Below are 15,634 nucleotides of genomic sequence, written 5' to 3'. Positions count from 1 at the left end.
CTAATTTTGGTGAGCTGGGCATACAGTATCGTTAGCACAGGGGAAATGGGATTACCACGTGTGACAGCAGTGAAATGGTTAAATTAATGTTTCTCCTAGAAATCATTCTCTCTCAAGGAGGGACTAATACACCCAGTGTTCCTTTAACAGGGGCTAAATCGCATCCAGCCTCTGCTTTGTTGCATTTACCCAATTTATTTTCATTCTTGCGTCCAACTTTGAACTCTACTCTCTTGTTATGCCTTGAGTGCAACTGCAGTTAAAACACATTAAATGAAGATCTCCTTTCACTAGAGGAAAGAGAATAAAGTGGATGCACTTTTCATGGGGGAAACTCTTACCCTGAGTGTCTTCTCTGTAGCCACTCTTCAGTATTATAAAGATAACTCTATTGGGAAAGCCCAACAACCACATAACACACACATCTCTTTTCATGGGCATGTGCCCACTTTTCTGCTTGGGCCTTTAAAACTAACTTAAAAGCTGGATACATAAAACAACATTGGCTGAGTAATTTTATTTCATGGTAGAAGGAGTGCCCGGGGCTTATTATTAATACCAGTGCTATTTCAGAGGGGTCTCTATTCAGAGCGAGATGTTTGAATTAGAACTTGGTTCTGGGGGTCTCTCTATACAGTTCTGCTGGAAGACAAAGGGCAGATCTGAGCCTGGAAATGCTGTAGGTACCTCCCACTCACTTTGTCTCTGATGGACTCAAGGTCAGGTCCCAGGCCTCCAAGTTTCACGTCTCTGTTCTGATAACCTTTCAGCTTGGAGCTCTTGAAAATACAATCAAAGAGAGAGTTTCTTTTAGAGACTTGTATGTTCCCCCCTCCTCCCCTTCCGAGTTGTCATAGCCACGTGAGAAAGGGGAGAGGCGAAATGAAGAATGGTGGCCTGTGTGGACCTCGGGGGAGTGGGTGTGTCCTGACAGTTCTTCCATTTTAATGGTTGTCATTGATAACAGTGTCCTCGGTAATTTGTAGCTGCTGGGCTGACGTGTGTGGACTTTTCCACTTCTGCAATAAAAAACACTGAAATTCTGAAAATTATAAATAAAAAATTTCAAGTGAGTAAAGTGCTGCTTTGTTATTAACTTTTTTAAAAAACTTTTTCCCCTATTTTTTTAGTTTAAATATTTAAACACTTTTTTACGATGTTGTGTTGGTTTCTGCCATACAACAATGGGAATCAACCCTAATTATAAATGCATTCCCTCCCTCCCTAGCCTTCCTCTTCTCCCCTCATCCCATCCCTCCAGGTCATCACAGAGCACCAGACTGGGCTTCCTGTGCTGCATAGCAACTCCTCACCAGCTATCCATCTTATACCTGATAGTATATATATGTTGATGCCACTCTCTCCCTCCCTCACTGTGTCCACATATCCATTCTCTACATCCGTGTCTCCATTCCTTCCCTGAAAATAGGTTCGTCAACGTAATTTTTCTAGATTCCATATATATGTGTTAATACACTATATTTGTTTTTCTCCTTCTGACTTCACTCTGTATAATAGGCTCTAGGTTCATCCACCTCACTAGAACTGGCTCAAATTCATTCTTTTTTATGGCTGAGTAATATTCCATTGTGTATGTGTACCACATCATCCTTATCTATTCGTCTGTCGATGGACATTTAGGTTGCTTCTGTGTCCTGGCTATTGTAAACAGTGCTGCTTTGAACATTGGGGTACATGTGTCTTTTTCAGTTATGGTTTCCTCAGGGTACATGATCGGTAGGTAATGGGGTTGCTGGGTCATATGGTAGATTTGCTATTAATATTTTTAACATGACAGACACATTCACATGACAGACACATTCCTACTTTGCTGCTACTATGACAAGTGTGTCTAGTTTTGTACCATTCACTGAACCAAATGATCTCCCTGGAAGAGGCTATCTATCAATAAATGACTCAGGTAAGCACACTGCTTCAAAGGCAGAGTGCCCTGTCTGATGTTAAAATTCAAAAGAACGGAAACATGTAAAGCTTAAGAGTCTAAGGAAGACCCACTGAGAAATTCATTGTATTCAGTGTGATTCTGGATATGTTGAAGGGTACGGGTAATTTTGATTCCCTTGTGTCTCAGCTGTTAAAAAATCCACCTGCAATGCAGGAGACCTGGGTTGGGAAGATCCCCTGGAGAAGGGAAAGACTACCCACTCCAGTATTCTGGCCTGGAGAATTCCATGGGCTGTATAGTCCATGGGATCACAAAGAGTCGGACACAACTGAGCAACTTTCACTTCACTTCACTTCACAGGTATTTTATAAGATAACTATTATCACCATTGCATATTTAAAGGGATGATACAAAACAAGGCCATTTAATTATTAAATTATGACACGAGCACAGTAGTAGGCAGGAAAAATACTAAGGTGTTCCTGATTGTGGGGTAGATTGGGATTTTCCCCAAATTCCTGCTTTTGACGGGAAATCTGACTTGTTATTTGCAGCAGATGCCCTTGTGGTAAACCGTGTCCTTTAATTTGTGAGCTCCTTTCGTTGTCTTCCTTGGGAAGGGTGCATGCGTGCTAGGTCACTTGAGTCATGTCCAACTCTTTGCAACTCTATGGACTGTAGCCCCTCAGACTCTTCTGTCCTTGGGACTCTCCAGAGGCAAGAATACTGGAGTGGGTTGCCATGCCCTCCTCCAGGGGATCGTCCGAAGCCAGGGATTGAGCCCCGTCTCCTAACATCTCCTGCACTGGCAGGCAGGTTCTTTACCACTAGTGCCACCTGGGAAGGGTAGGAAGGATGATGCCAAAGATATGGTTTGGGTGACAGTAGTGATCTTGGGGCACATCGAAATTGGTGCTTAGAATAAACAGCCATACCGTGGAGGTGGCAGTTCTGAACTGTACATGGTACCACCTATTTATATGCTAATGACAAGGCATTTTTCTAAATGTTGAAAGTTCCTGTTAATTATTGAAAAGTGAAAGCGAAAGTAGCTCAGTCAAGTCTGACTCTGTGGCCCCATGGATTATACAGTCCATGGAATTCTCCAGACCAGAATACTGGAGTGGGTAGCTTTTCCCTTGTCCAGGGGATCTTTCCAACCCAGGGATTGAACCGAATCTCCCACATTTACCACAAGGGAAGCCCAAGAATACTGGAGTGGGTATATACACTATACCTAATGTGTTCTTTCCTAAGAGAGAATTTGGCAGAGATAGTCAAGAGACTTTAAAAATGGAACATTTCATCATATAGTTACTGCATATAATTCTCAAATCTTAACAGTGAATTTACATATACACATGGATCAACTGTTACTACTCACAGGGACTATTGACTGACTACCTGGAGGTCAGATCACTTAGCTTCTCCATTGCTATTTCCCAGGCTTAGAGCCAAATTCTCTTTTCCCCAGATCCCAGCACTGAGCTCTGGGCTTTGAGGTGTGAGCTAGAGGGTGCATCTTGGAAAACTTTTATTTAGACTGCGACAGCCCCTCCCCTTTCCTTTGATCTTGTCTTGAACATGGATGTAATTTCTGGAGCTAACAGCAGTCTCAAGGCCAGGAAAGGGAAAAAAGAACAAGAGAATCATAAATACTGGTTCTGATGTTTTGAGCTCTGGAACCACCAGTGCAACCACCTGCTTGTGAATTAACTATATGTAAGAAGCATGAACTCAATAATTTTTTGAGTTGTTGTAAATAGCAATTCTATGGCTTGTAGCTGAAGGCAATATTTCTATGGTCCTACAGAATTTTTGTAGTGCATCTTGGGGCTTCAAAGGGCCAAAGTCATGTGCCATTTAGGCAATAGTTCTACACTGCAAGGATGAAAGTTCTGTAAATAGTATTTGCCTTATTAGAATGTTAATATAACATTATATTATATAATGACATTTATAGTCAAAACTCTTTCAGTGCATCTAATCCTAAAAGATCAAAGAAGATCCTTTCTTAAAGAAGGCTTTGTTGTTGTTCAGTTGCTCAGTTGTGTCCAACTTTTTGCGACCCCCATGAATGGCAGCACACCAGGCTTCCCTGTCCTTCACTTCTCCCAGAGTTTACTCAAACTCATGTCTGCTGAATCTGTGATGCCATCCAACCATCTCATCCTCTGTTGCCCCCTTCTCCTCCTGCCCTCAATCTTTCCCAGCATCAGGGTCAAAGAAGGCTTTGGACTAAAATGACTAGGACATTAATAATGTTAAGTATATAGAAGAAACAGTGTTCATTGAAGCCACCTAAAAATCATAAATCTCCTTTAAGAGAATGGAGTCATCACCCAGAAAAACCACTACAGCTGCTTCCTGCCCTTAGATGTGTTTGCTCCTACTTTTCTAAAATTGTCCCTATGCTACAAATTATTTTATTTTTCACTGAGGTTAGCATGACACTGTATTTCCCTGCCACTGAATATTTTCTGTGTTTAACATGCTATTGTCTCTTTGTAGTTGAATTATTTAGTGCTTTCTCCAAATGTTGAACATTTAAGGTGTCCTAGGGAGGAGCACAGGCCTCCCTTGTGACTCAGCTGGTAAAAAATCTGCCTGCCGTGTGGGAGACCTGGGTTTGATCCCTGGGTTGGGAAGATCCCCTAGAGGAGGGAAAGGCTACCCACTCCAGTATTCTGGCCTGGAGAATTCCATAGACTGTATAGATCATTGTGGAACCCCAGCTGGGGTCCCCTATTCAGCACTGACTGCCCCCCATGCACACACACAGCAGCTGCTCCTCCAACCACACCCCTCCTCCTGCTCCCCCACCCACAGCCCTTGACCCTGGCCAGCCTCCCCCAGAACAGGCCACCAGATGGGCTCCTGAGACCCTGCCCCCGGCAAAAGGCTGTCTGTGTGCAGCTGATTCTGCTGGGGGTGGAGAGTAGGAGGGTGTATGCTAGATGTTGGACTGGCAAATAGAAGCCTGGGGTAGGGGGTCAGTGTGCCTCAATTTCCTCCCCAACAACAGAATTTTTTATAATATCTGAAAACTGAGGGGACTTCCCTGGTGGCTCAGACAGTAAGAGTCCACCTGCAATGCAGGAAACGTGGGTTAGATCCCTGGGTTGGGAACATCCCCTGGAGAAGGAAATGGCAACCCACTTCAGTGCTCTTGCCTGAAAAATCCCTTGGACAGAGGAGTCTGGTGGGCTACAGTCCATGGGCTCACAGAGTCGGACACAACTGAGCGACTGACACACGCATGCACATGCACACAGGGATGAGCACTGTTTGTAGGCCACTCATTATTTCTTCACAAGTATTTCTTCTCTTCTCACTTCTGAATTATTTCTTCGCTTCTCTGAAGAGAAGTGAGATTATTGAAACAGAATTGTGAACGTATTCAGGGCCATTCATGAACACTTCCGTTGAGGAGGCAGAAGAATGCTCCTTTTGTGCAGATCTTGATGACACTGAGTATTATTACATTTTAAAACCTCTGCTGATTTGTTGTAGGTAAATGAGCTCAGATATCCTATTCTTGGCAACTGCGGATTTGTTCTTTACCTGGCCTCTGCCACCTGTGCCACTGTTTTCAGCATATCTATTTGCCAAAGTAAATCAAAGATGAAAAAAGAGGGAACCCACTCGTGTCCAAGTCACAAATCCAATTTGTCCAAAACTGAGAGAAAGAAATGATTAGTGCCTAGAAATCACAGCCTTAGTCTGAAGCAGCTTAGCCTTAATCATCCCACCGATTCACAAAAGACAGATTGTGAAGCATGAGTAATTGCTTATTGCTGCCCCGTCCAAGTTCTTAATATCACCTGGATTGGACGTCATGGCGGTCACAGGAAGACAGAACTGAGGGTCCAGTACTCAGACTGACGCGAAAGAGAGAGTGTGGACGGAAAGGGGCATCTCCAAACGCCACTGACCCCTTGACAGGCTGAGCTGCTGCCAGCGAAAATAAGAAGGGACATTTCTCAAGGGAGCTCCAGGGCTCCTGACAGAGTTTGTTCTGGGTGACCGGCAATGAAAAATCCTGGATTCACTTGTTAGCCTCAAGTAATCTTGATTGGTTCTCAGTGCTGTAATTTTGTTTGATCCCTTTCCATCAAAAATCTTTTCAACAGCTTTATTGAGATAAAATTCACACACCACCACAATCACCCATTTGAAGTTGTACAAGTCAGTAGTTTTTAGTGTAGCTATCAAGCTGTGCAAGAGTCACCACAATCCAGTTTTAAAACATTTTCATTATCCTAAAAAGAGACCCCATACCCATTAGCAATCACTCCCCTCCCCTCTCTCCCTCCAGCCCTAGGCAACCACTAATCTACTTTCTGTCTCTTCAAAAGGCTGTCATGAGCAAATAATCCCTAGAATTTACTTTGATTTACCTCTCTTTGGCTGTTACAAGACCAAAGGGTCACGACAGCGTGATGCCCTCAAATTTTTTAAAATTACATCAACAATATAGTCTCATTAGGTCTCCAAACATGAGGAAAATAAAAGCACGTTTTCAACAAATCTCCAGTGGGGTTCACCGCTAGTCTTTGTGTGAGATGCCCATGGGCTGACATTAGCCAGCTCTGGCTCTAGTTGATGACTGACCAGGCCAGACCAGCCCCTCGGAACTGGTGTCCATGGGTCATGACTTTGGCAGAGTTCGGCATAGGATTTCCTGGTGGAAGGTTTCTGCCAGCCATCCATCATGCTTTTCAAGCTACAAGACGGACTTTTACTGTAAACTTGGGGCAAGAGCTGCCTGAGCTGAAAATGACATCAACTGTCCCCGGGAGGACTTGTGTCAACTCTGAGAGGTCATGCCCCGATGTGGGGGGACACTGCAGGACTTTCCCCCAGAACATTCCTCAGATGTGTAAGGGTGAGAGAGTTACTTAGTGATGGGATAGAAAACAATGTCTCCAATACTGGGGAACAGCAAGGGAAGGAAATTTGCTCTGCGGTTACTAAATTTAATCCAAATAAACCTCTTCTTAGAAGCAGTCGAGCAGCAATACCCAGATTGTCTGTGACAACAAACACACGAGTTAATTACTATGGCTCAGCTCTGCACAGCTGTCAGAGAACTCCTTAGGCAGTTATTCTGTGCAGGTCGCAGTGGATATTCTTATACTGTTTGTCATCCCTTGCGCTGGGTTAATCTCTCACTGCCTGACGTCTGGATTCAGTGGCATGGACAATGCTGAGTATTCATAAATCAGTCACAATACAACTGCCAGGAGAAGAGGGACGGTGCTCAGGCCTATTATCTTGACAAATCCTCAGATTTTTACTGTGATTCAAGTCAATTCCCTTGGAGACCAAGAGATTTGTTTTGACTGGGAAATGGGCCTGATCTGGGTAATGAGTCCTGTGTCTGGGGCCCCGGCTACCTGCTGTCCTATACAAATAGCTTGGTTCTCAATCATTGTAGCTTCTGGAATGGCTCTCCGGACAAAGACTGCTTCTTTGTCGGATGTAGGCTGAAGGTCTTGGATGGAGAAAATGGTCACAAGAAGATTGTAACATCCCCTAGAGAGAGCAGGAGGAGAGGGATTTCCCAAGTTTAAAGAGGGCTTGGGAAGCAGTAAGTGGAAGTTCTCTTTCTTCCTCTTCCCTCTCTTCCAGATCTTAGATGTCTGGTGATACCCACCATTACCTGGGCCTATCCTCTACCCTCCCAGGTAAAATGCAAATTCAGACTACAGGAGGAGAAGGAAGGGAAGGGAAATGAACATCTAGTTGCATCTATTCTTCACTAGGTACTAAGCTAAGGTTTTGGGGTTTCCTTGGTGGCTCAGTGGTAAAGAATCCATCTGCAAGTGTAGGAGATGCAGGAGACAGGGGTTTGATCCCTGGGTCAGGAAGATTCCCTGGAGGAGGAAATGGCAACCCACTCCAGTATTCTTGCCTGGAGAATCCCATGGACAGAGGAGCCTGGCAGGCTACAGTCCATGGGGTTGAACATGACTTAGTGACTAAAACAACAATAACAAGCTAAGGTTTTAATATGGTATTTCATTTAACTGTCAAATGAAATCTACCAAAATAACAACTCTAATTGCACAAATGGGGAACTAGGGGCTCAGGTGAATTAATAACTTGCCAAGTTATGCAGAGATTAGGTGATGGAAATTTAGAAATGGCCAAGTGTGTGACTTCCACTGATCCCTGCTCACTAGAAATTGAGCTAAAATAATCCACAGTTGGTAGGAACCCTAACCCAGAAGGTTCTCATCCAAAGTGGTGTGTTTGAACTCTTTCTTAGGCTCTGATAACTCATAAGTTCTAGAGGGACAGGGCATCCTCATCTTGAGAATGTGCTGGTTCCTAAGCTCTGAATACATTTCCCCATAGAAGTAATAATACACATGGTGTCTGGCTTCCTACAAACTCTATTCTGTTTATGAAGTACTTGAAAACAGTACTAATTGTACCTCAGAACCTAACTGTAATGTAACCTAAGCATATAATGATGTTTTGGTGGAAAAATAAGTTACTGATGGTCCCAGGAACACATTTCTTCTTAATACAGTAAAACTGGGGATTATCCCAGCTCCAAACAACTGGTAGTGGTCTCCATGGCCTGGGTAAGAATTAGGACAGAGGATGTGAGGGAAGGTCAGACAAGGAGCTCAAGGAGCCCTTGGGTGGGGGTATAGGAAGGGGTGGTGGTAAGGACCCTGGGTTGTGAGCAAGCTGAAGACCTGGGCTGTGTGGGCTCTTGGGTGGAGGCTGTGGCAGTGGGCTGAGGTGTTTCATGTCCATCAACCTCTGAGGTCCTCTCTTAGGAGGACACAGCAAGCCAGTCTTCCTTTCCTTCTCTGTAATATAGAACTGTCATTCTAGTCTACTTTCCCTTGTTTTCTTTAAGGTCACCCTTTCCTTTTTTTCTGAGGCTCCCACATGAGTTTTTAGCTCATGACCCCCTATTCCTGGTGTGCTCTGCACGACATAGCCAGAACAGTCTTTCTAAAAAGGCTAAGCTGAATATAGTAAAGTTGCAGGATATAAAATTAACACACAGAAATCCCTTGCATTCCTATACACTAACAATGAGAAAACAGGAAGAGAAATTAAGGAAACAATTCCACTCACCATTGCAACGAAAAGAATAAAATACTTAGGAATAAAGCTACCTAAAGAAACAAAAGACCTATATATAGAAAACTATAAAACACTGATGAAAGAAATCAAAGAGGACACAAATAGATGGAGAAATATACCGTGTTCATGGATTGGAAGAATCAATATAGTGAAAATGAGTATACTACCCAAAAGAATCTATAGATTTAATGCAATCCCTATCAAGCTACCAACAGTATTCTTCACAGAGCTAGAACAAATAATTTCACAATTTGTATGGAAATACAAAAAACCTTGACTAGCCAAAGCAATCTTGAGAAAGAAGAATGGAACTGGAGGAATCAACCTGCGTGACTTCAGGCTATGCTATAAAGCTACAGTCATCAAGACAGTATGGTACTGGCACAAAGACAGAAACATAGATCAGTGGAACAAAATAGAAAGCCCAGAGATAAATCCACGCACCTATAGACCCCTTATCTTTGACAAAGGAGGCAAGAATATACAATGGAGAAAAGACCATCTCTTTAACAAGTGGTGCTGGGAAAACTGGTCAACCACTTGTAAAAGAATGAAACTAGAACACTTTCTAACACCATACACAAAAATAAACTCAAAATGGATTAAAGGTCTAAATGTAAGACCAGAAACTATAAAACTCCTAGAGGAAAACATAGGCAAAACACTCTCTGATGTAAATCATAGCAGGATCCTCTATGACCCTCCTCCCAGAGTAATGGAAATAAAAGCAAAAATAAACAAATGGGACCTAATTAAACTTAAAAGCTTTTGCACAACGAAGGAAACTCTAAGCAAGGTGAAAAGACAGCCTTCAGAATGGGAGAAAATAATAGCATATGAAGCAACTGACAAACAACTAATCTCAAAAATATATGAGCAACTCCTGCAGCTCAATTCCAGAAAAATAAATGACCCAATCAAAAAATGGGCCAAAGAACTAAACAGACATTTCTCCAAAGAAGACATCAGATGGCTAACAAACACATGAAAAGATGATCAACATCATTCATTATCAGAGAAATGCAGATCAAAACCACAATGAGGTACCATCTCACATTGGTCAGAATGGCTGTTATCAAAAAGTCTACAAACAATAAATGCTGGAGAGGGTGCGGAGAAAAGGGAACCCTCTTACACTGTTGGTGGGAATGCAAACCAGGACAGCCACTATGGAGAACAGTGTGGAGATTCCTTAAAAAACTGGAAATAGAACTGCCTTACGACCCAGCAGTCCCACTGCCAAGCATACACACAGAGGAAACTAGAACTGAAAGAGATACATGTACCCCAATGTTTAGCACAGCACTGTTTACAATAGCCAGGACATGGAAGTAACCTAGATGTCCATTGGCAGATGAATGGATAAGAAAGCTGTGGTACATATATACAATATTACTCAGCTATTAAAAAGAATGTATTTGAATCAGTTTTAATGAGGTGGATGAAACTGGAGCCTATTATACAGAGTGAAGTAGGTCAGAAAGAAAAACACCAATACAGTATATTAATACGTATATATGGAATTTAGAAAGATGGTAACGATGATCCTATATGTGAGACAGCAAAATAGACACAGATGTAAAAAACAGACTTTTGGACTCTGTGGGAGAAGGCAAGGGTGGGATATTTTGAGAGAATAGCATTGAAACATGTATATTATCATATGTGAAACAGATCGCCAGTCCAGGTTCAATGCATGAGACAGAGTGCTCACGGCTGGTACACTGGGATGACCCTGAGGGATGGGATGGGGAGGGAGGTGGGAGTGGGGTTCAGGATGGGGAACACATGTACACCCATGGCTGATTCATGTGAATGTATGGCAGAAACCACCACAATATTGTAAAGTAATTAGCCTCCAATTAAATTAAAAAAATAAATAATAAAAATAAAAAGGAATGTTAGTAGGATCTAGCTCTCTACTACAGAGGCTAAGAATAAGGTTCTAAATCTGATTACTGCTAACCAGAAAACCACCTTCAGTTTTGTCATCACATGCTTTAGTGTTTCCATGTAAACTGCTGACTAAGGGAAAGAGCCATTTAAACCACTAGCTATCTGTTAATCCATAAATCATCTGATGAACACATACACATTCTGGCCAAAAATGAGCAGCTAACGTGTCAGGGGACTTACTGTAATTTCTTTGCAAGACCCTCATTTGATCAGTATGTGACTGAACTGACACTTAATTTTGTGTCTGTATCTTTTCACTTATCCACACACCAGAAAACAGACTAATGAGCAATAACATCATCAAAAGCACAATAAAACAGAAGAGAAATAAAGCCCTCAATTAACCACCCATGACTGAAATTCCTCATATTTAACTGTAAAGCATATTATCCCTGTTCCTGATATTGAATCTGATAATGTATCTGAAGCAGGACTAGTAATAGAATAGTTACTTGGGAAATATAACTGGTTAATAATAAATGGAGGACAGAAAAACATAAGCAATAGAGAAAGAATAAATGAAAGCCTGGTTTTTACAGAGACCTTTATTGAAAAGTATTTCTTTTCAATTTCAATGAAGTAATACTTCATTGAAAAGTATTTCTTCCCTCTGAACTCAAGAAATGCTAAGGATGCAAACCATTCTAATTAAAACTGTCACCTTATTTGAATGTCTTTGACATGAAACTTTTCATTCATATCTTTTGATGTCTTGTGACTATACCCCAATTTTTCACCCTAGCCCTTTTTGTCTCATCTCTTCTTTTCAGTTGTTTTATTAACCTTCTGGTTATAAAAGTAATGCATGCTCAGTTCCAAAAAAAAAAAAAAATCAGAAAATATGAACAATTACGAACAGAAAAAAAGGTCAATGTTAATCCCATAAAATAAAAAGACTAAGCTAATTGTGGTTAAAATTCTTCAGTGCCTCCCGCCAACCCGCACCTCTACCCTCCAGCCTAGAGATTAGAGCCCTTCTTCCATCAATGACAAGCAAGATACTGGCAGACCTACCCAACCCCCTCAACTCCCTCACCTATTTCTCCACTGTCATCTCTGAACATTCAGGCCTCCTAGTTTTGAGGGACTGCGCTGTGCTTAGTCGCTCAGTTGTGTCCGACTCTCTGCAACCCCGTGGACTGTAGCCTGCCAGGCTCCTCTGTCCATGGGATTCTCCAGGCAACAATTCTGGAATGAGTTGCCATGCCCACTTCTTTACCGTCTGAGCCACCAGGGAAGCCCCAGTTTGAGTGACAGCAGCCTTGAATTGCTTCAGTTCCCAGCATGCTTTGTGTTCTCGCGCGCTTCAGAATATTTGCTCACGCTGGTCCCTCTGCCTGAAATGCTTTCAATCTTTCTTCTTCTGTTAATTCATGAACGTCCTCTGAGACAACTCACGATCACCCGTGAAACTCTGCATGACCCCCAGGTGGGGATGTGTGCCCCCTTGGTGCTCCGTGTTCACCCTGTATCTCTCTTTTTTATTTCAATATGATACTGAAGCCACGTGCCTGCATGCCTTCCCCAGTTCCAGGTAATTGTCCACTCCTGCTGCTCGTTCACTATACATCCCCCAGCACCTGACTCCGGGTCCTGGAAGGACACATATGTCCTCAACCTATGTGTTGAGTTGAACTGAGGATGGCTCCCTAAATCTGCCTGAGAGTGGACGCTCCCCTGGAACCAGACTCTTGTGCCCCCAGCTGCTGAGTGTTGTGTTCCGTGGCTCACAGTCGAGTCCCTCCCTGAGAACTGCCCTCACCCAGATGGAGTAGCCCAAAGTTACTACCAAAGTAACAAAGTAGTAGCCCACAGGAGCCGTGCCCAAAGTTACTACCCTTCCCCACAGACGGGCAACAGCCAGTGGCTGATCCGTGTCAGGGTACAGCTGGTGCCTTGCCTCTGAAGGGCCATCCCAGCTTCAGAACCCTCGTGGGCTTGGCTGAAGCTTCCACTTTCAGCCTCAAAGCTGCCGCCTCTCCCTCGCCCGGCCCTGCCTGCTCCCTCCCTCCCAGGGGTGGTTCTGGAGGAGGGCTCCAGCTCATAAATCTCCATTTCAGAGTCTGTTCCTGGGAGGGCCCATCTTCCAACCAGGTCTTTCCCTGTTGCCCCTTAAAGCATTTTCCAGCTTTTTCCCTTACTATTTGACACTAGAAAACAAGTGGTCTCTCCTGAGGAGTTTTTATTTGGAACAGTGGAGAAACATAAAGGACATAAAAAGACTCCTTCATTTCTTCCTGGAAACCTTCCTTTTTTGCCTCCCACCCCCATTTCCTTTATTTAGCAAAGCAGACCCGATGGGGAAGACTTCAGTGCACAAAGGTGCTAATGATGGTGAATGTTTTTGTTGTTTTAAAAATATTTTCATTGGAGGCTAATTGCTTTACAGTGTTATATTGGTCTCTGCCATACATCAACATAAATCAGCCAAAGGTATACATATGTCCCCTCCCTCTTGAACCCCCCTCCCACCCCACCCCGCACCCCATGATGAATCTTATAGATAGTATCGAGTTATAGTAAACACAGAACTCAGTAAAGCAAACATTTCAGAAGAAAAGTGCAGTCATTGGCTGTCCTGGGTGTTTTACTGCAGGAGCTGAGGTTGAGATGAGAGTCAAGGAAGAGTTCTTAGGGGACTGGGGCAGGAAGAAGAGAAAGAGGAGGAAGAGGAGCATCCCTATTCCAGGCCTATGATAAGGAGAATGAAAGTCAAGGACCATGCGTATTATCAAAATGGAAGGTTAAGTAAGATGCTGTTATTACCTTAATGCTGCTTCTTTTCCTATGCTTTTTCCCCTTTTCCAGTTGAAACAGATAGCTTTCAGAATTGCTGCGGCTGATTTTCACTTGGTTTCTTTGGCTTCTCTCTGAACTGAGTTGGGATTCACTCTCCACCCTTGGCAGTATGGGTGGAAGGGTGAGGCCGGGTGAGGCCCCTTCGTGGGGCTGCACCTCTGTCAGCTGCAGCAGGGCTTGCTGATGCTGCTCCATTATCTGGGAGAGCCGGGAATCTGGGGAAGCCTTAGCAGGTTGTTCTTCAGAGGAGGAATGGAATTTCCTTAAAGGAAAAACAAAAAAAGCACAAATCTGTTAAAATGTAGATACATAAGACTTAGCATAAAAGTCTTCATGAACCATTGATTTACTGTATTTACCACTCCCAAAGAACCCACCGCCAATGCAGGAGACATAAGAGATGCAGGTTCCATCCTTGGATTGGGAAGATCCCCTGGAGGAGGAAGTGGCAACCCAGTCCGGTATTCTTGCTTGGAGAATCCCATGGACAGAGGAGCCTGGTGGGCTATAGTCCATGGGGTTGCAAAGAGTAGGACTTGACTGAAGTGGACTGGACTTAACATGCATGACAATCAAATTAATGTCCTTTAGTTTAATCTTTTCATAAGTATATTATTATCCATATTGTCCTATTTTTTTCTTTAGGATATTCTAGCTCTTACTTAGAACTTTCATTTACTGCATTCAGAATGGAAACAACACCATTCTGAAAAATCAAAGGCCTTCCCACCACAAAATACCTGGATATGGTGTATTAAATTAAATAAATATCCTTTTAATTGTATAATTGTAAGAGAGATGGGGAATCTTCAAAGACCACAAACTAAACAGGAACTAAAACTAAAGCAGATTTTGGATGAGCTGAAGCTATAGCTCTCTTGGAGGGGATTTTGAACCTAAGTGCTTGCATTTTACCATTTAACACTGGGTTTAGATATGTCAGACCTTGGCCTTGTGTGGGGCAGGGAATCAGAAGTGAGATACCTACACTAAGGCTCTTACCCTTGAAGATCCCATTCTCCAGGGGATCTTTGCAACCAAGGGCTCGAACCCAGGTCTCCTGCATTGCAGGCAGATTTTTTACTATCTGAGCCACCAGGGAAGCCCTGAAGAGATACAGCCTCAATAAAAAGGCAGATTAGTAAAAAACTCATTCACCAGCCTTGAGAAACAACAGAGCAACACTATCTTTGTCTAGGCTCTGAACTAGGGGGGAAAAAATTCCCTGGGAATTTGGGGCAATATTTGGGGTTCAAATTTACCTTACCTACATAATCATGGAACTCCAACACCAAGAAATCAACATAAAAATGATACTGGAGGAAGGATACCTCTGTAGGTGGCAGAAGCAGATACTAAAGTTCTCTGGAAAAATGCAAATCAAAACGACAATGAGCTACTACCTTACATCAGTCAGAAAGGCCATCATTAAAAAGTCTACAAATAAGAAAGGCTGGAGAGGGTGTGGAGAAAAGGGAAGCCTCCTACACTGTTGGTGGGAATGTACATTGGTACAGCCACTATGGAGAACAGTACAGAGATTGCTCAAAAAACTGAATATAAAGTTGCCATATGACACAGCAATTCCACTCCTGGGCATATCTCCAGACAAAAGTATAATTTGAAAAGATAACTATGCATCCCTATGTTTATAGAAGCAGTATTTACAGTAGCCAAGACATGGAAACAACCTAAATGCCCATCAACAGATAATAAGGTATGGTGCATACACACAATGGAATATTACTCAGCCATGGAAAAGAATGAAAGAATGCCATTTGCAGCTACGTGGATGGACCTGGAGGTTATCATACTAAATGAAGTAAGTCAGAAAGAGAGAGACAAATACCATATCACTTA

At 42.9% G+C, this 15,634-nt stretch overlaps 1 protein-coding gene across 4 annotated transcripts in view; it reads right to left on the bottom strand.

The window, feature by feature from the left end:
• JHY (junctional cadherin complex regulator) overlaps window positions 1–15,634 on the bottom strand; it is an 86,058-nt gene that overhangs the window by 5,857 nt on the left and 64,567 nt on the right. For 3 of the 4 annotated variants that reach the window (XM_070803559.1, XM_070803561.1, XM_070803560.1), the window contains 2 exons: window positions 13,742–14,036; window positions 699–779 (listed from right to left, as the gene is read on the bottom strand). In XM_070803559.1, coding sequence (XP_070659660.1) covers window positions 699–779; window positions 13,742–14,036 — 376 coding nt within the window. The remainder of the gene's footprint in view (window positions 1–698; window positions 780–13,741; window positions 14,037–15,634) is intronic. The other variant, XM_070803562.1, reaches the window with a different exon arrangement.

Source organism: Bos indicus, chromosome 15 (assembly GCF_029378745.1).
Source record: "Bos indicus isolate NIAB-ARS_2022 breed Sahiwal x Tharparkar chromosome 15, NIAB-ARS_B.indTharparkar_mat_pri_1.0, whole genome shotgun sequence".
Taxonomy (NCBI): Eukaryota; Metazoa; Chordata; class Mammalia; order Artiodactyla; family Bovidae; genus Bos; species Bos indicus.
Note: the sequence above shows the minus strand (reverse complement) of the source record. Positions and strands in the feature narration are given on the sequence as shown.